General features: G+C 41.0%; 3 protein-coding genes across 6 annotated transcripts in view; 1 reads left to right on the top strand and 2 right to left on the bottom strand.

Moving 5' to 3' along the window:
- Positions 1–2,817, bottom strand: part of TRAPPC9 (trafficking protein particle complex subunit 9) — a 247,185-nt gene extending 244,368 nt beyond the window's left edge. For both annotated transcript variants that reach the window (XR_009557981.1, XM_060277575.1), the window contains exon 1: positions 2,694–2,817. The gene's annotated coding sequence lies outside the window, so the exon portion shown is untranslated. The remainder of the gene's footprint in view (positions 1–2,693) is intronic.
- Positions 2,818–3,542: 725 nt separating this feature from the next.
- On the top strand, positions 3,543–9,257 carry CHRAC1 (chromatin accessibility complex subunit 1). The gene is made up of 3 exons (XM_035125352.2): positions 3,543–3,734; positions 4,817–4,943; positions 5,629–9,257. Exons 1-3 carry the CDS (start codon positions 3,558–3,560, stop codon positions 5,760–5,762), a joined length of 438 nt encoding a protein of 145 aa, XP_034981243.2. The 5' UTR covers positions 3,543–3,557; the 3' UTR covers positions 5,763–9,257.
- An 8,967-nt stretch (positions 9,258–18,224) lies between these two features.
- AGO2 (argonaute RISC catalytic component 2) overlaps positions 18,225–24,432 on the bottom strand; it is a 32,786-nt gene continuing 26,578 nt past the window's right edge. For all 3 annotated transcript variants that reach the window (XM_035125349.2, XM_035125350.2, XM_035125351.2), the window contains exons 18-19: positions 22,967–23,166; positions 18,225–21,754 (exon numbers count right to left, since the gene is read on the bottom strand). In XM_035125349.2, the coding sequence (XP_034981240.1) occupies positions 21,646–21,754; positions 22,967–23,166 (309 nt within the window). In that variant the 3' untranslated portion in view covers positions 18,225–21,645. The remainder of the gene's footprint in view (positions 21,755–22,966; positions 23,167–24,432) is intronic.

Here is a 24,432-nt window from a genome sequence, read left to right as displayed (position 1 = left end):
GCCCCATGATATTCTTGTAAAGAAGGTGGTAAAATGTGGGCTAGACAATGCTACCATTCAGTGGATTTGTAACTGGCTGACTGAGTGAACCCAAAGGGTACTCATCAATGGCTCCTCTTCATCCTGGAGAGAAGTGACTAGTGGGGTGCCACAGGGTTCTGTCTTGGTCCCAGTCTTATTCAACATCTTCATCAATGACTTGGATGATGGGCTTGAGGGCATCCTGAGCAAGTTTGCAGATGGCACCAAATTGGGAGGGGTGGCTAATACCCCAGAGGACAGAATCACACTTCAAAATGACCTTAACAGATTAGACAACTGGGCCAAAGCAAACAAGATGAATTTTAACAAGGAGAAATGTAAAGTACTACACTTGGGCAAAAAAAAATGAAAGGCACAAATACAGGATGGGAGACACCTGGCTTGAGAGCAGTACATGTGAAAAGGATCTAGGAGTCTTGGTAGACCACAACCTTGACATGAGTCAACAGTGTGATGCAGCAGCTAAAAAAGCCAATGCAATTCTGGGCTGCATCAATAGGAGTATAGCATCTAGATCAAGGGAAGTAATAGTACCACTGTATTCTGCTCTGGTCAGACCTCACCTGGAGTACTGTGTCCAGTTCTGGGCACCACAGTTCAAGAAGGATACTGACAAGCTGGAACGTGTCCAGAAGAGGGCAACCAAAACGGTCAAAGGCTTGGAAACAATGCCTTATGAGGAACGGCTTAGGGAGCTGGGTATGTTTAGCTTGGAAAAGAGAAGGTTAAGGGGTGATATGATAGCCATGTTCAAATATATAAAAGGATGTCATATAGAGGAGGGAGAAAGGTTGTTTTCTGCTGCTCCAGAGAAGTGGACACGGAGCAATGGATTCAAACTACAAGAAAGAAGATTCTACCTAAACATTAGGAAGAACTTCCTGACAGTAAGAGCTGTTCGACAGTGGAACCTTCTTTGGAGGTCTTTAAGCAGAGGCTTGACAGCCATATGTCAAGAATGCTTTGATGGTGTTTCCTGCTTGGCAGGGGGTTGGACTGGATGGCCCTTGTGGTCTCTTCCAACTCTATGATTCTATGAAATAGTATGGGAAAGAGCCCTACTAGAAAAATTAACCAACAAACTGAATCTGACATGGGGACAAATATGTAGAAGAAGATACCTTCACTCCGGTATGGCTCCCCTTTATCACATACATAGCCCAACAAGACGACAAGAACCCACCAACAGCATATGAATCAATATGGCTAACCTGATTCAAAAACACCCACCCACCCCACTCACACATGAAAAAAAGTTCACCACAGCCAATCACAAACAAGCAACCGCACCTAGGCCAACCCCAACTTCTCTCACCACCAAAGGAACGCAAAGAAAACCCGCACAAACAACGCTGACACAAAACCCCACACATACATTAAGCAAATTAGAAACATCGCCTCCCGCCCGCACCCCCACTCGCCTTTCCCTCCTCCACCTCCCCCCCCTTTTCTTCCTAATGTAACCCTAATGTTTCAACAAATGAAACTGACCTATGGAAAATGTAACTTGAAAAAAGAGACATTGTGCATACCTTTGTAATGAAAATGTTAATAAAAATATTTATTTATTTATTTTAAAAAGAAAGCCAGGAGCACCCACAAGGGTTAAGAAATTGCTGGGGGAAATTTTGGGAGCCCTATACAGTAACTGGGAATATCTTAAATAAGGGAACTTCTTAAATAAATGGCAACCCAGCCAGATGGATGGAGTATTATTAATAATAATAATAATAATAATAATAATAATAATAATACTGTGTCCAGTCTGCAGCAAGGAGAAAAGTGGTTAGAGGAGACACCTGAGTCCAGGATTTCCCCAGCTGCTTTCAGACTACAGCTCCCATCATCCCTGACCACTGGTCCTATCTAGCTAGGGATGATGGGAGTTGTGGTCCGAAAACAGCTGGGGACCCAAGTTTGGGGAAACCTTGCTCTAAACCAGGCTTCCTCAACCTCGACCCTCCAGATGTTTTGAGACTACAATTCCCATCATCCCTGACCACTGGCCCTGCTAGCTAGGGATGATGGGAGTTGTAGGCCAAAAACATCTGGAGGGCAGAGTTTGAGGAAGCCTGTGCTACACTAACCTAGAGGGAAATTTGACTTGTCACCCAGGATAGAAGGAAAAGCTGCACCCACTGAAAATTCCCTCATTGACCCTGGGGTTTTTCTTTATGGAGGGGTGGGGTGGGGAAGGCACCTAAAGCCACTGGAAAGCGAAGTTGGGAAGGGTCCCTGGGGGTCATCTTTCTTGTCCAATCCACCACCCCCCTCCTAGCAATGAAAAAAATAATAATCTCTTCCTCCTGTGCGGGGAGAAGAGGGCGTGGGACGGAGAAGGAGAGAAAGTAAGCCCCAGCAGGACATGAACGTTAATATATATGTACTGTATATATAAGAAAGGATTACAGTATTATTAGTTTTATGTCATTAACAAAATAATAACAACATCATTAACAAAATAATAACAACAATTCGTAATTATAACAGCCTCAGGAGTGCACGATAAAGGGACACATGGAAGGGAAGGGGCAGCTGAGGTAATATATATATGTGTGTGAGAGAGGGGGAAGGCGAAATTTTCTGAGGCGAAAGCAGCCCCTCCCCCCTCCCCCACCGCGATAAAGGGAGGGGGGCTCTGGCTCACTCACTCAGCCCGGGCGACGCAATAGCTCCGCCTCCTCTCGGCCTCTTCCTCAGCGCGCCCGCTCCACAGGCAGAAGGGAGCGGAACTCGCCGGCGCGGGGAGGGAGGGCTTGACTGCGCAGTCGCCCCGCCGCAAAGACGAAGTACGCAAGCGCAGGAGTTCCCGCGCGAAAGTCGGTCTCGCCCCTCCGCGTGGAGTAACGAATCTGCAAAACACGGGACTACAACTCCCGTCATGCCCGGCTGTTGGCCAAGCAGGTTGCGGGCTGGTGGGAGTTGGAGTCGCCCGGCGAATTACAAAGGGAAGGCTTCTCCCCGCCCCCAGCGCTGACTTAAAGAGCTCCACAAATATATTGTTACTACTTAGGTTGCTTTGGGGCGAGATAAATCGACGGACCAATAGTATTAGTAATAACAGTCGTTTCCATGCGACGGTTACTTCAGACGTTTCAAAGTATTATTATTAGTACTATGGGGGGAGGGGCTTCCAACTCTACAATTCTATGATTCTATATTTATTTACACTCCGCCTTCTCCCCAGAGTGGATTCCAGGGGGGAAATGTATGTACAGTACTGACGAGATTCTGCACAGGAATAATGCGTATCCGTAGCGCACAAAGTCGCTGACGAGTGATGTCATCGACGCGCCTTGCGGGACTTGTAGTCTTTCGCAACGAGGCGGCTCGAAGCGCGTTTGGGCTCGGAGAGAGGGAGGCGGGGTCGTAGCCGCCGTGCACTGTGGGACAGGTAGTTTCGAGCTCCTTGCGACGCCGCAGCCAGAGCCGAGACGAAAACTACAAATCCCAGGGAGAGAGGCGACGCATCCGACGGAGGCCGCGCGGTTGTGGGAGGGAGATGGTCTGGGAAGATGGCGTCGCGGGTGAGTGGAATCGGCGGCGGCGGCGGCGGCGGCGGCGGCGGCGGCGGCGGCGAAGAAAACCGTCTGGTGTCGCTGCCGTTGTCTCGCATCCGGGTGATCATGAAGAGCTCTCCTGAGGTGTCCAGCATCAACCCGGACGCCATTTTCCTCACGGCGAAGGCCACGGTAGGGCCCCGGCAAGGACGCTTCTGAGGGGGATCCGACGGTGGCAGCAGCTCTCCTGTGGAGACCAAGCTCCTGGGAAGGTGGGGTGGTTTTTTAAAAAAAAGAGTAGGCACACACGTGTGTGTGTATTCGGTTCAGTTCTACCTCGCAGGGTTGTGTGGAACTCCCAAGGGAGTTTTCACGTCTTCCGCCTTGACCTCGATTCAGTAACTTACTCTATTTCTGTGCAAAGTGGCTCCCGAGCAACAATGACGTACAGTAATTGCGCATCACAAATACAACGTGAATTATATAGAATAATTAACCAAATTAGCACTAGAACGATCACCTTCTATAAAATGCTAGTAACAAAACAACTTTTAAAAAAAGAAGGAAAGAAAAGCTAAACAGCACAATTACAGCAAATCTCAACTTTGGAACTCCCTGCCTAGAGAAACCAAACTGACTCCTTGCTGCTGTTCTGCCAGCAGCTGAAGGCATTCTTGTTGCAACGGGCTTTGGGGAACTGACTGCATTTGATGCCATACTGTTGTTGTTTTAATTATTTTTAGGATTTTAATAAATTATAAATGTATGTTTTAATTGTCAACGATTGTTGCTTTTTTGCATTTATAGCTGTTACTTTTATCTGTAAGGCAGGGGGCAAAGGCAGGGTATAGCTAAATATGTAGTAGCAGTAGGAACGACAATGGTGATAAAAAGTGTAGCTTAGTTTCCCATCCCATGACAAGCCTACTATGGGACATATTTTGTATTGCATCGTGGATATCTATTGATTGATGAAATCAATTGTGCCACTTTTCCTTCAAGGGGGGCCTGCACGGTTTTTCTCCTCCCAATTTTATCCTCGCAGTAACCCTGAGAGTGACTGACTGCCCCAGGGTCACTGAGTGAGCTTCATGACTGGGGAGAGGTTTGAATGCTGGCCCCCCCCCCAGCACTCTAACCACTGCACCATGATACCTCCTCTTGTTGTAGTACCCTCTGTGGTTCCAACAGGGTGATTGATGTAATTACAATAAAACAGTGTACGCTGAATAATATACACCTGGCTCATTGGCATACTATATTCTTATCCTTAGGAGCTGTTTGTCCAGTATTTAGCCGTGCATTCCTACAAGCATGGCCAGGGAAAGAACAAAACATCATTAACCTATAGTGACTTGTCTCATACAGCAGAGAACTATGATACATTTCAGTTCCTTGCAGGTAGGTCTTTACTCTTATTGGTCATGTAATTGTTGCAGATTTTTGAGTCCCCTATGGTGAAGTGGTTCTGTTAAGACTACAAACCACCTTAAAAAGTCTCCTGGAACTGTTTTCCACTGATACAAAGGAGGCTGCGAAGAAGGTAGTCTTTGCCATCGCCATCACCACTTGGTAGGCTCGATGTTAAGCTCTAACTCAGGCATCCCCAAACTTCGGCCCTAACCACTGGTCCTGTTAGCTAGGGATCATGGGAGTTGTAGGCCAAAACATCTGGAGGGCCGCAGTTGGGGGATGCCTGCTCTAACTCGTGTTCTGTCCAATTCGAAATGGTTTTTTTGCCACTTGTGCTCTAGCCATCTCAGCAATTGTTCCATTGCTGAATGAGAGAAACATTAGAGTTATGGATGATGGGCAGAGAGAATGACTAGGATACAGATTTCCTGTTTTAACCCATGCTAGTTTCTAAGTCTTCACGAGTCACCTCCTTAAATTTACCAAGTGCTCTTGGACAACCATAGCAGTGAAAATCTTTTTTTTTGGGGGGGGGGGGTTGTAGATGTAAAAGTCTGCGTTGGGTATGTGGTTCCATTGTGAACCTTGCAGTGGGCCACACCTTTCCTTAGTTATTTTGTAGCATCTGTAAGAGTGCTTCTGTAATCATTTAATGAAGGTTCCCTTCTTCCAGATATCCTGCCAAAGAAGATCTTGGCTAGCAAATATCTAAAAATGCTTGAGAGAGAAAAAGAGGGAGGAGAAGAGGAGGACGAGGAGGCAGAAGAGGACGAGGATGAAGAAAGTGAAGAGGAAGAAGCATCTTGAGGGTGACAAATGACTTTGCAGCACATGCTTGTCACACATTAACTTTTTTAGATGACTTGTGTTCAAGTAAAGTCCTGTTATCTCTCCATTGGTTGAAAATTAAACAGCTGGATTGTTTGTTTTACAATATATGCAAGAGCCCTAAGTGTGGGACTGAATTTGTGAAGAGATTATTATTTTTAATCCTACAAAATACAGCTCTTTGTTAAAAACTTACTAACTACATATGAAACATTTTTATCTTGTGGATACTGTATCTCCAATACATCTGTATCTCCTCTGTCCACAGTGACAATGGACCTAATAGGGAACAATTCATTTATCAGCTTCATAGAAACCAAACTAGCTTCTTTCATAATGCAGAATGTCCAGCCTAGTTGGGAACAAATGGGAAAACTCTTTTCATGTTTTTTAATTACTACTTGCAGTGATATTATGCATATTGTTAATAGGAAAAAAATTGCTCTGTCTCATGTTAATGTGTATATTTTGAAAGGATGTTAAATATAGAAGTAGCATTTCCACAGCAGGGCTCTTTCCCATTTTGAGTAAGAGATGTACTTTATTCTTTAAACAGTGGCAACATTTGTAGAATACTTGTTCTAATGAATGTTTTATAAAAATGAAATCAGAATATTATTGTATAAGCACTTTTCCTTTGCATTTCCTTCAAAAATTGAACCTGTTCAGGGATTGGGCCAAAGGCCTAGTGAAGGTTGTTTTATGTGTCTGCATGATGTAAAACTTAATTGAAGTGGGATAATAGGTGAGCATTCCAGGCCGTACACAAGGCAGGGAGTGTAATAAAATGTGATTTTTGATCCATTTACACTATGTATTAGGCCTCCCATCCTCTTGCACCAACTCTGTAGTTGCTTCCATCAACCTGTTGAATGATAGAGATGCTTTGTTTGAAATTGCTTGAAAGGTTTAGTACTAAATGCTTATATAGCCAGCTGATCCACAGGAAAAGAAATTCTTTCCTTAGTCTTTACTTTTTAAAAAATAAAATAAAAATGAAGCACTTTCTAAAGATTTTGCTTCACCAGCTTCTGGTGACCCACATGGCAGAACCTTCCCTGCTACTCAAGGGCAGGTGCTATCTCAGGGGTGTCTGCATGTGCTCTGAAAGCCACTGGAGTTTGAGTGGTTCCAGACCATCAAATGCTTTTAAAAAAGTCAAATTGGGACTAGAAGTTTGCAATATTGGTATTACATTATACCCACCCTTCAAATTCTCCTCCTACACTGCCAATTAACCCTCTGAAGTTCTTAAAATATGGGTAGGTTTATATGCCACCAGTTGGTTTGGTAATGGCATACCAGAGCCCTTTCTACAGTGGAATTAAAACTGTAATTCTTCAGTGGCTAGCTGCTGCCCTCCTGAATGATTTTCTAGACATTTAGAAGTACTCATGCAGAGGACACAAAGCTTAGCTCAGCCTCCCCCCATGATAGGAGAGAGTTTGAACAATATACTGATTAAAATACAAGTGCAGTACAAAGCAGGTACACTATTGCTCCAGATTCATTGGCTGCAAGATCTACCCTCTGAAGCAAACCTGGGAGTTATAAAGACAGGACACACATAGGAAGTTATGGACTATACAGCCATAACGTCCTGTGTTTGATAAAGCACCTTGGTCTAGTGATGTGTGTGAGCAAAACAGCATCTATTAAATTGCAGAGATAGCCAGACATTTTTCTCCTAGGTTCCATGGAAACTGAGCTAATAAGGAAATTCTTATGCACACAATACCAGAATGAGTAAGAATGCTCAACTGGTCTGAAAGACAAACGTTCAAATTGTTTCCCAGCAATGAAGTTTGGTATGTGACCTTGGACCAGTTACCATCATGCAGCCTACCTTACTTCATAGGATGGATGATAAAACTGCCCAGGATGTGTGCATCCACATCCCCACCCTGTAAAAAAATGTATTACACCAGGCACTTGAAACCCATGCATAATAGAAAATGGTACATTTGAACTTGTAAATATGAGTAATTTATTGACATACTATGAGGCAGAAACAAAATCGACACCATACAAAATAACTTTATAAAATATTCACATATTTCATCAAGATTTACAGCATTTTGAGCTTGTTACATGTCTTATGGTATGGAGGTAATAAAAAAAAACACTACACTAAATCTTTAGTATTAGTTTATAATATATATACACACACACATACACAAGAAACCAAAACAAAAGTAAAAGGTTAGTTTGTCATGAGTTTATTGCATAAGTAGTGCAAAGTATTTTACTAGCAAGCTGTAAAACAAACATGGAAAGAGGAACCACCTAAGTTTAAAAACAGGACAATAAATGTTGAATTTCACAGTCTTCTGAAGCTTCCTTCAAGAGTTTCTCTCCCTGCGTTCTACTCCCAAACACAACTCCCTCTGTGTTATAATATATTTGGGGAATTAAAACTACCAAGTTATTCTGAAGGAAATTAGATCTAAAGGGCATATGTTGCTTAAAATCACTTGGGTGCAAACTCAGGGTGGCATCCAACTAAACAGTTTGGCTAGCACAACGACATCTACTCACAGTGGAACATTCCCAAATTCAACCCTCCGGAGCAGATTTAGGGGGTGAGAGGCAGCCAATTTCCACTGCACAGCTAAAATCCTTGGGCTAGCCAAACTGTTAGTTGGATCCTGCCCTCAGTTTCCAGTGGGGGGTGTTTTGGAGTAGCAATGTGGCTCAGCTGTCCAGTTAGGTTTATCCTAACTGATTTGTTAGCTTATTCCTTAATCAATATATAATTATTACAAGTACTTGATTGCTTTTTTCCAGTTGGAAAGCAGCAAGCGACACCACTCCCCATCTTGATGTTCAGTGATTATAAAGCAAGCATACAAACCAAGAGAGAACATATATTGTCTGTTTTACAACCTTAAGTTTCCTTTTTCTCAAAACCTACTTCGTAAAGTCACTACATCCTCTACCGAACAATGCAGGGCAGACTTGATAACAACTATTGAACTAACACCAGCAAAAGGGTAAGAATGTCTAACTAAGTGAAGAGAGACAAACTCTCTCAGTTCTTCAGGGGATCTCACAAATACAAATTAAAAGCCAGGTAGCCTTTTAACAATATATTAAAACTAATGAAAGCCAAACAAAATGCTCAGTGAAATAAAAGGAACAAAATGCAGCATATTCAGGCTCTTGTTTCAATCGTGAGGTACCTGTAAGTCTTATATTCTGCCCAAGTACTATGGTACATTAAAAACATTTTAAAATTCTTAACCATAAGCCAATTTACAGGACACTATTACTGAGAAAGTGCAACAATGCTGATCACTTATATGCAGCATATTAAAAGGTTGGTTACTCTTTTATAAAATATAGCTTTACTTATAGACCCGTTGGGGCAGTTTTGTAACATACACTTTTTTCCTGTTGATTGAGTCTCTCTGCAGCAAAAAGGAAAAAAATAAGGAAAAACACCTCCTTTAGGGTATAGCTTAAATCCTGCCACTTAGGAATGTTGGTGTCCCCCGTCTCTCCCCCCCCCCACATTTCTTTAATTCCCCCACCCAGATATTAAACTAAATTATCAATTTTTACAGGAAAAGATTCCCATGCTGTATTGGTTATGGTTTATAAAGTCAAATTTTCAATCTTCAAAAACAATAGTACTGTATATTACAACTTAGTCTTCCCAAAAAAAAGGTAAGTTAAAAAAAGTTTTATATAAAAAAGGATATTCAAACTGTTATATAAAAACATGCAGAAAGTTACTTTGATGTTTTTATTCCCTTACCTGACATATGCATACACATCACTTCCATGTTTTACTATATACATGTACATTTGTACAGTAACCTTTGCCAGCTTGGGGGAGGGGGGGTCATCCAGGTGTTGTTGGACTACAACTCCCATCAGTCCCCAGTGAGCAAGTGCTGTCTGGTGCTTATGGGAGCTGTAGTCCCCTTTCTGGAGGGCACCAGGCTAGCAAAGATTGGTGTACAGCTTGAGTATTAGTAGCTACATACATACATCTTCACACATATTGAGCTTCCCACCCCCAGAACTACCCAGGCCACACAGATTTCACTAATTAAATGAAGGAAGTATATATATGTGTGTTGTGTGCAGATTTGCTCCCTTCGGTGAAACAAATGGGGCAGCCCACATATATTGGCTAGCACATTGGAGCACGCTCATCCCAAGATTAAACGGCCACACTACTTCCTTTCGGGCAAACACTGAGAAGCTCCACAGAGCATGCATGGTTCACAACCATGCAAATGTATGCATAGAATAGTTTGGGATCCGAGTATCAATTTTTTGTTTCTGTCTGTTTGTTTTTCAATTATGCTTTTTTTTCTTAAAAAAAGAACTCTTTCCACATTACAAGCATTCCATTACGCTGTATATTTATATAGTTTTATTACACACAAAAATACACTTTCATAATTTTTCAGAAACCTGACAGTTTTCAGTTTTGCTGTTAAAAAGGGTTTATAGTTTGTATAGGAGCGTGACGATTTTGCTATGCATTGGGACTCAACACAAAAGGCACAAAGATGAAGAGAGAGAAAAATCAAATGCATTTTTGTAACACAACCCCCTCCCCCCAACACCCTTGTCTTCAGAGGACAAGTAATCACATACTGTTTGGTCACTTTGGACAATCTCATTTATAATTTGAATAAATTAGCACCCAACTGCTTAGTCTGAGGTAGATCCAAACTGGAAAGAGTGCTGGGTCCCCACTACCCCCGTCTGCGATTAATCTTGGAGGCAAAAAGGAGTCAGTGTCAGTTATGTGATGCAAAAAAGCATCACTATGTTTTCAACATATGTACATTTAAAAAAATTGTCAAGACTCTTCTTTCGATACAACTACATATCACTCGGGGGAATAAAGCAACATTAATCCCCTTAGCCCTTTTTTTAAAAAAATGAATTTATTCCAATTGCTTAATATTTTCTCCACACATCACAATGTCCGGATTAACAGTGTGGCTGGAGCCCAGTCTAGGAGGTGTAAAATACTGTAAAAATTGGGATAGAATGGCAAGACTACAGGGCAGGTGCCGCCATTGCCAACTTAAAAACACAGACTGGTTTTAAGGATAAGAACAACTTTTTTAAAAAAATCTCTTGTGCCTTCATGGGAAAGAGTTAAGTCTTACTAAATTAATGTTTTTGCATATTCTGATTTTGGACAAATTTGATACATTTGTTAAGGCTTAAGTTAAAGAAACCACATCGCATCAAGCAAGCATGTAACTAAAACTGCTTAAGGTACATACACTGCATTAAATGCTAATTCTCCTACATTGAGTTTTTAATAGATGAATGTATAGAGTGACGTATACTCTCTATAATATATATATATATAATGAAATGGAAACTCTACAGCATTACTAATGGGTAGAAATAAATTTTTAAGTTTTCCTCAAGTGCTAATTTTATATTTCTGTATATCCTTTATATCCTGGAAGCCAGGAACATTGCAACAGAGAGGCAGCAAAAGGATGTAAACTATTTCTATTTAGTACCATTTTGAAATAAGGCCCTTCACTAATCTCTCTCATTAGCTAATCAGTTTTTTTCAATAATGTATTTTGTTTCTTCCTTCTTGGCAAATGAAATATGTACGATAATGATGTTCCTAGGCAATTATTCTCTGTGGGTAGGATCCAGACCCAAGTTAGCTGAACTTGGGTGCCACCGCCAAGTTTTTATTACTATTCATTACTGCATTTATGTCCCGTTTTTTTGTCCAAGGAGGTGTGCTTGGTTCACCACATTTAATCCCCACAGCAACCCTGTGAGGTAGGTTAGGCTGAGAGAAGACCCTGACTGGCCCAAGGTCACCCAGTTAGCATCATGGCCAAGTGGGGATTTGAACCCTGGTCTCCCAGGTCCTAGTCCGACACTTAACAACGACACCACACTGGATCTCAGGTTAATACTGGGTTAAGTCCCATTGATTTCAGTGAAGTAACTTAAGTCTGGATCCAAGAAACATTAGTAAATAAGAAAATACTACAACTGCTTCAACTAAACTACAGTACAGGTTAAAATTAATCCCAGGAGATGTCAGTTAAATCTGAAGTGTGCCAAAGCTTTTAAAATCAGATTACACCATAAACCCTGACCATCCTAACTTCCTACCTCCAACTTCATGGCGCAAAATCCTCACAGTCTATTTTACTATTACAGAGTAATAATAATCACTTGCTAGAAACCAAGTGGCAAGTCTCGGTTGACCATGCGGGGGCACACTCGGCAAAGGAGCACAGCCCACCCCAACTCCAACCCTATGATAAGTGGGTGTTCAAGATGTACAGTACACCTTAAGAAAAACTTGTATGAAGCAAGGACGCCGTGGCTTTTGCAGCACCCAGGGGAAAATGAAGAAAAAGCTTCAGAGTCAGCACACATCCTGAGGAAAGCATGGCGTTACCAACAGTTTGTGCAATGGACTCGGTAGAAAATGGGAGGTAAGGAAACCAACGTTACTATGCAGTCTGTCTCCCCATATCCTTTTGCCTCTTAGAAAGAACTGAAAAGGTGCCCGCAATGCTGTCATCTCATCATAATCAGAGGTAGGGTTTGTTTGTTTTTTTAAAGGAGAGCAACAGGCCCAAATTCTTTCCCCAAGAAGTATTTCTTCCCTGGTTGTAATCTTCTTGAGAAAAGGCTGTCGTGAATTTGGAGATCTCTCATATCTAGGCTCAATCTAGAGGCAGCAGCAAAATTGTTCTTCTCCTCCAGACTGAGTATCAAAGTGTCACATATCTCAAGCAACAAGCTCACTCTTTTAAGGATATCCTTAATGTGGGATAAAAGTTACTACACCCTTGTGCTCTTTATGGGGTTCTGCCAGATTTTGAACAGATGACGGGAAAGGCAGGGTTTTTGTTTTTTGTTTTGCATTGTAAAGTAGTATTTAAAGTAGGATAGTTCCCGTTTGACAATTTGGTTGCTTCAGCAGAATTTAGCGGTTTTTCAGTAACTTAAATCATAACCCTTGTTAGAAGTCTCTAGCCCTCAGCGTCATAAAGCCTTATGAACACTTCTCTCAGCCTTAAGTGGTTGAAAATAAAGGGGCAAATAACATCAGTCTCTGGCAATTTAGCAGTAGCACCCTTCTTCCCTAAGGTCAAGCCCTCTCTTGTAATTCAGGGTCAGTACAGATGCCATGCTGGTTCCCTTAAAACCATGGTTTGGCAACATGCGTAAGAGCCTAAAGGTCCATTGACACCAGTATCCTGTTTCCTGATGGCTCAGATGCCTTCAGGAACTCCACCACCTTCAGATGGGGGTGGAGAAGGGGCAGAGAAAGAAATAGGCTTCACTGTGCAAGCCAGTGTTTCCCAACCTATGGGTCATGAACCACTAGAGTCGCAGAGCCTGTGCAAATGGGTCACAGGCTTCATACGTAAGCCCAAAATAAATGTTGTTAGTAACCTTTAACTGGTATGATGAATGCCTTCTGCAACTTTTCGTTTCGTTGGCATATCAATGATGCTTGTGGCAATAAATTTATGGGTCACCACACCAAATAAATTTGGAATTGTGAGTACCGTAATCGTATCAAAAAAAACCCACTGGTGTAGGCTACAATCCAAAATACCTCTTTAAGAGAAGGGATACATCTCAGTGGCTGACCACACATTGTGCATGCAAAAAAAATGCCTGGTTCATAGAATTGGTGGACTCCTGCTAGAAAACCCTGCAGAGAGCTGCTGATAATCAGCCTACAGACAGACAATACTGAACTAAGTAGACCAATGGTCTGACCAGTTTAAGGTAGCTCCCTACATTCCACATCTAGTGCCACACCCCAAGTAGGCTCTGAGATTGTGCTATTTGAACTGCCATCTTCCTTTTGCCACATGACAACCCACTTTTGAAACTCCAGGGAACATTCAAGCACAAACTGCGATACGGGACAGCAGGGTCTGTTGCTCAAAGACAATCCCTGAGGGATTTACATAGCTCTATGGATCTCAGGCTTCAAAGGATGGAAAAAAATTATGAACAGATCTATTTGCAAACTACTGGTGAACATGACTCATCCCAGAAAGTAAATTTCATGAATATTGAATAGTACAAGCACTGTTACTCTCCTGAACGATGAACCTTATGATGACTTGCATTAACTATCAATAGTCAAAGTAAGTCATTTATGGATAACAGCCCTATGACATATCCAGTGACAATCTTGATAACAATATGTGTATGTATAAATGAGCACAATGAATTCGCTCATCAGAATAATATTATGATTACAAGACAGCTTTCTACAGTTTAGTTTGAGATAAAAGCACCTTATTTGCATTCACTTCAAGATCTTGGGTGTGACCAACTTCTCATACCGTGAAACAGAACACACTCATAATATAAAACATTCAAGAATACATATATATATATATATATTTGCACATTTAGAGTTTATATAAGTTAGTGACTTGTGTAGGGGAAAATAGCATCTTGAAGTTCGAAGAAAAAATACCTAAATAGAATCTCAAAAATATTCAACACATAATGTCATCCTAGGTTCAAAATAAGTTTAAAGCACCTTCATGTCACCCTCTGTTAAAACAAGAGATCTTATATATTATTTTACATATGTGTGCACATCTGGACTCATAGCTAGTATGCACAAGAGAACTTGGGACTTGTGTTTTCAAATGGCAAGCCCTCATATGCAAAAGAAGCAAACCTCTTAACATTAGCCTGTGATATGGAATAAGGGCCTGCCATTTAAAGGGAGAAGTACATATCCAAGTCCCTAAGGATAGCTTTTTAGATCCTGGCCAAACTTCCCATGCACTCACATGCTCCTACACCTAAGGCATTCAAACATTTCTTATTGAAAACAACAGTTGGGGGCGGGGTGCAAATACAGGGTAAAAGTGGACCCGTCCATGATATCACTGCAGTCCTTCAAGCCATGTCAAATTCGTTAAAAACAACTTTCTTTGCTCTTTGTAAAGTAGACAGCATCCTGTGGGTTTTATCCAGACCCGCTTGTTCTGATAAAGGATGCTATAAGACCCCCGTATGGCACTTGGCTTCTCAGATTAGAAGCCAATACGTTCATAGTGACTCAGGTCCTTTAGTGAATTTTGGCTACTCTCAGTAATGTTAAATCACATCTCAAAAAAGGGTGGACGGGACATTCTAATCTCTTTCAAAGTACGAAGGAGGTAGTCTTTAAACTGTACCAGCTTACTAGTTGAAGAGTCCTCTGCTGCAATCTGGCCATGCCATTTTTATTCTATGACAATACTTCAGGGATCATCATGAAAAGGAGAGTCATTTAAGTAGGGTGGAGTCAGGTACACAGCACGCCAAATGAACAGGCTTAACATGGGGTGGGAGGGCTGAAATAACTTCACAAACAGGGCAGGGGCAGGGGCAGGGGCTTCTCTGTCTGCTTTAAGTGTGCCAAAGGGTAGCTCAGCAGAAGTCAGAGCCAATTACTAACAGGTACATTTGCAGCCCAAAGGCTACAGAAAGATCACAAATCACAAGCTATCCAATTCACAGCTATCCATTTGGGCTGCCCGCTTAATTAGTATGGAGAATTCATACAAGGTTGAGTGAGAAAAGCTACATCGGGTAAGCAGCCCTACGGCACAGAATGAAGCCCAAGCCCATGTTTTGCCCTCTGTCCAATGGTTTCACATAGCCACTGCAACAGTTTGGCTGAGCCCAAAGCCACGTTAGAACAGCCAAATGAATCAGATGCTGAGGTTCTCCACCAGTTGTTTTCTTGGCACAATCTCCCAATCTGCATTCCTTGTAACCAGACAGCATGGCCGACTGGTCAAAAGGGCAGTGATAAAACTGCAGGGCAGAGAGCTATGTATAACTGATTATAGCAGTGCATAAAATCCAGGGGGTGTGTGTACATATTTTGCAAGCAAAGTGCATTTTGGAAAGGGACAAAAAAATGAAGCTATGGAGTGAAAGCAGACAAAACTTCACTAAAATATATAAAGCAAATTTAGCAAACTGTCCTTCAAGGATTTGTTGGCTACATACAAATGGATAAAATGCAGAAACTAAATATGAGCCTTTATGTTCCTCCCTTAATACTGTAAAATCAGACGACACTCGCTCTAGAAATACAACAATGAATGTGACAATTTCTCCCTTGTCTCATCCTAACGCTATGTACAGTATTGTTCCAATAGCTACAGCAGATGAAAACAGAAAACCCATTACAGTAAAAAAAAATCCAACAAAATAATAATCAGTGCAATTACATCCTGCTTGAGTTTTTCCTAGAAATGATGGCCTGTATGCCTTTAGAAGCAAATTGTCAGTGACTACAAATGCAAAAGAAAGATATACCTGTAATGCATGGTCTCATACTGCATGTATCTTAGCCAGTGCCATTTCAAAATGAACAAAGCTCCCAAACAAAAATAACTGCTTTTGGAGAAACGAATTGTAATTAGAACAGAAAACTTTAATCTACAACTGCTACCTAACAGTGACGTTTACATTCTTTTCCTTAGGCAGAAAGACCTTATGGCTTAAGTAACGTCACAGGAGTTGTTCTCTGGGTTATATCACATGTGGCAAGATTTCTACCTACAACCCCTAAAAAAGGACCAAAATCTCATCCCAAAGTGTCAGTGGTCACAGGTGATGTGAAAGACCTGAGACCCTGAAGAGCTGTTCCAGACTCGGTGATAATGAGCAAGATGGACTATTGATCCGTCTGGTCTGGTAATAAGGCAGCTTCTAACTATCCCCCAGAACTGAAGATGGGACATGAGACTGTGAAGCATTGCTCTAAGCACATAAGATCTAGTTCGTTTCTCAAGGGGGTGGGGAGAGACTACACTGACTTCAAGAGATAAGGCTTGGCGCTCCTATTGTGGTGCTTGCATATAACTGGATACTTCCAATCCCACCTGTTCCCGATAACTGTTTTTTGGCTCTGGGGGTGGTGGCCTTAGACAAATATATATGTGTGTGTGTGTGTGTGTCAGGTTGGTAGGCAACCCAGGAGCCCATATTAATGTTTAAGCCAATCCCATATCCAACAACCTAGATCAGGAAGAGTGAAGACTCATAGAACTATCTCCAAGAACTTGGAGCTATTAAGATGCTGCCATAGCCTAAGTCACAACAGTCGACATGATGCTTCAGATGTTGTTGAGCTCCCATCATCTCAGACTCCTGGTTATACTGGCTGGGAGCTGGAGTCCAACAACACGCAGAAGGCACTAACTACGCTGGCTCCTCCTAACTTATGCAATCTTTTTTACCTACCTGACTGCTACATGTTATCTGAATATTGGGTACAGGCAGGAGTAACACAGGTAATCTCCAGCATGTGCAAAGCTGAGGAGGAACAGGAGGGAGGGCGTTGTGAGAATTCCCACCTCCCCTGAACAAACCCATCACAGCTCAACTTGAAGTCGCCACATGCAGCCACACAGTATGTCCTTACAAGTCAAGACTAGCAACACACACACACCCCTTGGCAAGTTTCTAGATGTGAATTATTCCAGTGCTCTAGCCATTGTTATAATAAAATTCAACAACACAGCTTCAAATGTGTTGCATATCCCAATCAAGTCAGCATCAGAACAGTAATGAAAACTAGGCAGGGGCTTGATTGTGCCTGTGCTCAAGACCCAAAGCTGAGGAGGAGAGGCAAAGAACTTGGCTAGGCCCAAAACATAATCTAACGTCAGTAACTACTCCAAAATGTGGTGTGGGGAGGAGATCTGGCCATGGCTGGCTCTGTCTCTCACTCCCCTTGTCATTATCTCCGGCCAACAACCTTTGAGCAAGCAAGGGGCAACAATGCCAATCCTAATATGCTCCAGAACTCATCCATGTTCTCTGCATCAACAATGCATATTTTTTAAAGGCACAAGAGACCTATTATAGTGTGTTTTGCTTTTTCAAATAAAATGGCTTCAGTAATCATTACTGGTTCATTGGTTTGCGCTCTGAAACAGAAGCAATTCCATTGGTTGCTGCTTTCTTCCTTTTTACATCTCAATACTGCTAAAATTATAAAGCAAACAAAACAAAGCTTCCTACAATAGGAGGTTCCTTACTTGGCAGCATGAAATTGACAGCAAAGCAACTGGTTTTGCTAGGGCTGAGATGTCAGCCCCTTGTTCTTTTTTGAGACGTTACGGAAATTTATAAGCATAAAACAGGCAACAGCACAGATAAGAGAAGTGAGGGAGGACCTCCAGTCCAACAACATCTGAAGGGGAACAACTGCCATCCTCCCCGACCATTGTCCAGCTAGCTTGGTCTGATGGGAACTGTATTCCGACAACATCCAGAGGGTTGTATGTTCCCCATCCCTAGCACAGATACACACCCAGCAGAGTCTAATCCTTACAGGTAGTTTGAGAAAGGACTGCAGCATTTACAGGCAATGCAACTCTGCAACATCTGTTCGGCTACAAATGAGTGCTGATGCCATTTTTTAAAAAAAAAAACAATTATGGAGGTCAATCAGACCCAGTTTTCTCTGCATGTGAAAAAGGAGCAACATTTTAAAAAAGGGAAAAAAGAAGCCAAATTCCTAACAGAACCAGATTTATTACAAATTGATTCCAACAATAAGTAGATAAAATTTAAAAGCACTTCCAGGTATATGACACAACCCTGGACTCCCCTCAGTTTTTTTGTAAACTATTCTCTTTTGTTCTCATGGAGAATATTTTGGATAGAAGTGTATGAAATTAATCACCTGAGATATTGCTGTGCTTTCAAGAGTCATTGTAGTAAACAGCTGTGTAGAAAGATGTATTCTTTGTTTCAAATTGGAGTTTTGGTTTATGCATATATTATAAAAAGCAGTTCCTGTGCATAATCAGAGTGCCCTATCTTTTCAAAGTGCATTGTCAATTGTTCAAAAACAAGCTTTACAACCCCTCCCCCCGATGCTGAATCTTGCTAGACACTAGTTCATCATGCATCTAACAATGAGAAAGGAAAAAAAGACTTCTTTAAAAAAATACAGTATACAAGATTAAAAGAAAGAAAACAACATGCATTTATCCTTTCTGCCACAATTATATCTAACTTTCAGGAAACGACCATATTCCTTCTACACAGGTAGATACTCACATGAAATTGCTGCAAATGCCAGTGACAACATTAATTCTTTGGAGAAGGGTCTACACAAGCCCAGGCAACAATTGTGGACATGCGTCTGCAGTCTGTGAGTGCTGATTCAATGAAGATAATGGAAATGGAACAAATGAAAAGAACTAGGTGACTGCCAGCTAGCACCTAGAAGATAGCCGCTACTATTTTAGCTCGTTGCTAGTTAACAGCAGCTGTGGGAAAGAGCTCTTTGCAGTGACTTGACCACCCAGTTCTGGATAGGAAGACAAGGAAAATTCTATCACCTTGGCCCACCTCTTTCTGCCTGGTGTAGCTTCAAGATGACAGAGAAACAAGGAAATAATGAATTACTGCCACCTTAAGTGCCAGCCTAGGACAGAACTTCAAAAGCAGATTAGCCTTTAGAACCAGCTCGTTCACCAACTGAACAGTGGTGAACCCCAAATATCTCTTCACATTTCAATCGCTTCCCTAACACAAGCTGGAAAGTGCAACAAATCCATGAAGAAAAAGGTAAGATGCTATAAATTCAAGAAGGAGATGTTGCAATCTGCTATTCACAGCAGAATGACAGAGACCCTGACTGGGTCCTGTTTTTCTTAAAACAATCAAGCTGCTGGAACTGCAGTGTCCAGAATTTTCACACGCGCGCACACACACACACACACTAAAGAAAACATGACATACTCATGCCTCAAAAGCCTGTCTGTTGTTCCAGCAGATCTGTTTGGCATTATGAGGCACTGCTTACTAGGTGCAGACTTTAACTGGTGTACAGCATAAATTAGATTCCTAAAATTTAATAGGCAACAAAAAAAAATATTGAGCACTCTGTTGCCCAGGCATCAACTATCAGTTCTATAATGCCGTAACAATCTTAGCACAGCATGATCCCATTTCCCCCACTTCTTGAATAGAGAAATGGGAACAAATCTTGCAAAGCAGCTGTTCTGCTGTTCAGAAGAGAGAGAGAAAACAAATCCTAATGAATCTTAAGATGGTTTTACAAGCATAAAAATGACTTAAAAATGACTTGATGTGTTTAGCTCTTTTCTTCCTTTTTGTAAACTCCAGCAAGGTCAGATTAGGAGGGAAATTTCCTGGGCTTTCTTCGACAGTATCTTAGTAGTGTTCCTGTTGCCATCATTAGTGCAATGGTGTTTGTCGTTAGTCACCTATATGAATCTTGTGCAAATGTACAGAAGCTTTTATTTTAAGTAGGTCTCTGTTTGAATTAATGCTCCTCCAAAGAGAACAGCAAACCTCCCCCACCTCTTTCTATTCATGTTACGCAAAACAGTTGACACTTCGCTGGCTAAGTACACACCAGATCTCTTTCCTTTCACTTCTCTGTCTCAGATGATCGAACAGGAAAGCAATTTGTTGTGCTTGAATGAATCAAGAACTGTTCCTTCATGCCTAAACTACCGAGTGTTAGATCTACTGAGCTGGATGAGCTCAGCAAGCCCTTCCAAATATAAGCTGAATAAAACAATATATACACCAGGTAAATCTCTCAGCCCTGCCTCGTTAAGTCAGTTGCATATTCCTGCTTTTGAAATACACCAAGCATTGCTACAGCCTATCCTCTGTTCATTTCAAAGAGATGTGGGTGAAGCATCACACACAAGGCCTGTTGAAATGAATAAAAAACTTGCAAAAGCTACGGTTGGTGAATTCCAACCCAAATCACTAGTGTCCCCATGATAAACTTCTCATCTCAAATCCAAAGCATTCCTGAATTTATGATATGTTAACAGAAATATGTTGAGCTGATCACTCCTTAGTAAATAAAAATAAATAGCATCTAGTCTATCATGTTAATACTGTGAACATATATAATTTTTACATTAATTCAAACATAACAGTGAAAAAGATTGTACTGTATCACCACAGACCCGTATTCTTTAGAAAAGCTTTGGAAAATTAAGTGTCACAGTCCTATAGGACAAACTCCATGATTAGTAATCAAAATGGATTTTTAAAGGAAAAAAATACATTTTTAATGGCACACTTTGCTAATCTTTCAATGGACCTAATAAAATGTATAATAAACTCCTTTTTCTTCCTGAAATAATTCCATTATTCATTCTACCAAAACCTTAAAACAGCACAATGAGAGACATTCAAGAACTAACTTCAAAAAATACTTTTTTTGCCCATAGACCCCCACAGACTGTTCATCTAGAAGACAGCAAGGGGCAAACCAGGATTCTCCCCTTTTGCATCTCAATACTAAACCATTTGTGAATGCATCCAAAATGACTGAGGATTTAAATGGCACCGAATTAGCACTTCATTTTCTTTTCAGGAATAAAAGCAAAATTAATAGGTTTTTCACCAACCCATTAAGCCTGATCTTAATTGGGTATTTTCAGATTAGTTACAAACAAGTATATCTGTAGAAAGGCATAACTAAATGAAAAGTGTTGTTTTTAGCCCTGAGATCACAGCTCTAGATTTAGTTACAAAAGGTGGGTTTTGATTTGTTTCTTTTTTGTTCCTTTCTTCCTGACAAGCAGCTTCTGATTTTGGCAAATCCAAACTTCTAATAGCTGTGCAATTTTGTACAGGTCTGCAATTTGCAATCAAGTCTGAAATCCCGGACGGAAGGCTTCCTCGCAAATGAAAAAACAATACTAAAAATTAAAACCTAATAAAATTATGATGCATCACTCATTGCTGGCTGTCGCTGTAGCTGGGGCAACTGTTGGTCTAAGTGCAGCTGGTCTCCTGTGAATCCAACTTGGAACTGAGTTACTTAAAGCACTGCAACATGTCAAGCAAAGTACATGGTGCGCAATGTATCTTGATGAACCTGAACGGCTTTTGCAAGTGCTTGATGATCTCTGCCATTGCTCTGACCAGACGTATGACTCCCTTCAGCACTAGAAGATAGGGGGGAGGGGGGAGAGAGAGGAAAGACAAAACTTACTCACTTTATCTACCTTGAAAAAAATTTCCACTTAAGGCAATTCTGATGTTTCTAAACAGTTAATTCAGTCCGTATCAGAGCATCTTTTAAAAATTAAAAAGCATACACTCCACAAGAAATCTAGCACACTTAGGGCCCATTATTAACCCAAACTCTGGAGATGTGACTCCTATGGCCAGGAAACCTAGGTCCCTTAGCTCCTAGCGGGTGGTGAGGGAAGAATTCAGGGCATCGTATGAACGCAGGTAGGCTACTGCAAACTGGAAACCAGGACAGGTGAGCTTTTCCTACATCCTGACAAACATCAACATGGTGCTGAGATATGTGAACAAACCCTTTTTATTTTAGTTTCCCAGAACAGTAAGGTGTTACTCTACCCTTGCTCCCAAGTGACTGAGTACAGAAGGTATATTATTTTTGTTAGGTGCCAACACGATATTTTAGCTCTCCCCCACCCCACACAATACAGTATGTTTTACTTGTAGTTGTACTTGTAATTTTCCCTGAGCAAGGGAAAATTACAGCCAACTCCAGCTAGAGAAGCAAAAATCTCCAATCAACTCCAGTTCACTATGCTAAAACAAAATGGTTCTTGGTCTGGTACATCTGCTGTAGGAACACTGCTAAACCTGAGACATTCCAAAACCGTAACAAGGTTTGAGTGTGAAAGGACCCAGAAACCAAAGACATAAGGACAGATACACACACAATAATATAACCCCTTTAAAAAGTTTCAGTTACTCACTGGTTCTTACTTCTGGAAAGCTACCATATGTATATGATCACACTGTCATTTGATTATCTATTCTCAATACCATCCTACTATCCTAGCCATGGTTGTTTGAAGATACAATTATCTTCCTATATTGATGGATTTTTATCTGGATTTATTTTATGTTTATCTAATTTTTATTTTAATCTGTTGTTCACTGCTTTATGGGCCTTTGGGTAGAAAAGCAATAAATGAATACATTTTAATAACGATGAATGACAATTTGAATGTCTCTACATAAATATTGTGATTTGTTGTTATTATTAAACACACGAAAGTGAGCTAGAAAATGCTTTCAATGGAGCAAGGAGAAGCAAATTATACAGCCTCCAGGCAATCTACACACAGACTTGCACTCTGCCCGTTTCCATCAGTCCCAAGCAAGTTACTCACCTATCATGTTCTTTATCCACCAGATGATACCTGGCTCTGAAGGCAACCAGGTGTGCATAGTATGCTGGTGCAGGGATTGAAACAGAACGAGTACAGCGTACATATGTATGACACAGTTGGTAGGTAAGGATTTGAAGCTCATCTGAAGAGAAACGATTGTCATCCCAGAGAACGTGGTAATGAGATGGCCTGCTTGTCCCCTGAAAGAGCACAAAGAAGCAGAGGTTTTCTCCTACCACTAGCCAAGACTTAAATGCACTGAACACACCACACTGAATTTCTGTAAGCTATCCTATGAATAAATATAAAATATATCTATATATAGATAGATATACTGTATATATATGAAATAATTCCTTTCATTTGAAGGAACCTATGGGTTTCATTCAAACCCTGCCCAGAAGGTTAACTATGATTTGTTTATTGCCAACAACAAGTCACAATCTGAAAAGCCATGTCTTGTTGTTGACTAACAAATCTTGGTTTGTTTTAGCTATGGCATGTTAGGTGCAAACCTGGAACACTTTCATAACCAGAATTTGGCCACCTCATCCCAGACCATCACCAAGTTACAAAGGCACAAGGCAAGAGCAGCTGGAAAACAAACCAGGCTGTGAAGAACCAACCCATGGTTCGCATGATTGTTTTTGCGACATTTCTAGGTTAACTCGTGGTTTGTTAAAACAAGCCACGGCTTAGTGTTAAATGAAACTAGGCCAATCTTAGTACAAACCTATTATTGTTTTGTTGTTGGACACAGAGAGGGGCCCAGGACAGAGGAAGCTCAAAAGAGGTTTGACACATGCTGGGCTGTAAGAATAAGATTTAAGCGAAGATAACTTGGTTCATCCCACTTTTGGAGTGTGTACCAATTCGGAAGTGCTAGTTCAGGGGTTGCCCCAAGCTTTTTGGACCAGTGGGCACATTTTGGAATTTTGATTTTGAGACAGTGCTGGAAGCACCAATCACAAAACAGCTACTATGGTAACACGGAATCCCTTCAATATTTTTTTAAAAACAATGTTTCTTTGTATACTTTCTAAACATTTCATGAACCCCTATTTTTTCCAGGAATAATTTTAAATTTATTCTAGTATGATTTACTGTTTATTTATTTTAAAAATTTATAAACCACTTACTAAAAATAAAAAATAATAATCCAAGTGGTGCAAACGTTAGATTATATATGAAATATAACTAAAATATAAAAACCAATTAAAAACACACCTACATAAAACAACGGTTTTAAAATAAAACATTTAAAACAAATGTAACTCAATAATGCGTCTGGACAGGCTTGCTAAAACAGAGGTTTTCAGCAGGCATCTAAAACAGCACACAGTGAAAGCACCTGCCTAATATCAATAGGCAGGGAGTTCCAGAGCACAGGGGCTGCCACACTAAGGGTATGTGGTACAAGGAAGAATAAATAATAAATCTAGGAGACACACAGCTAAAAACACATG

This window comes from Zootoca vivipara, chromosome 8 (assembly GCF_963506605.1).
Source record: "Zootoca vivipara chromosome 8, rZooViv1.1, whole genome shotgun sequence".
In the NCBI taxonomy this organism is placed as follows: domain Eukaryota; kingdom Metazoa; phylum Chordata; class Lepidosauria; order Squamata; family Lacertidae; genus Zootoca; species Zootoca vivipara.
This window is presented reverse-complemented; position numbering and strand designations above follow the sequence as displayed.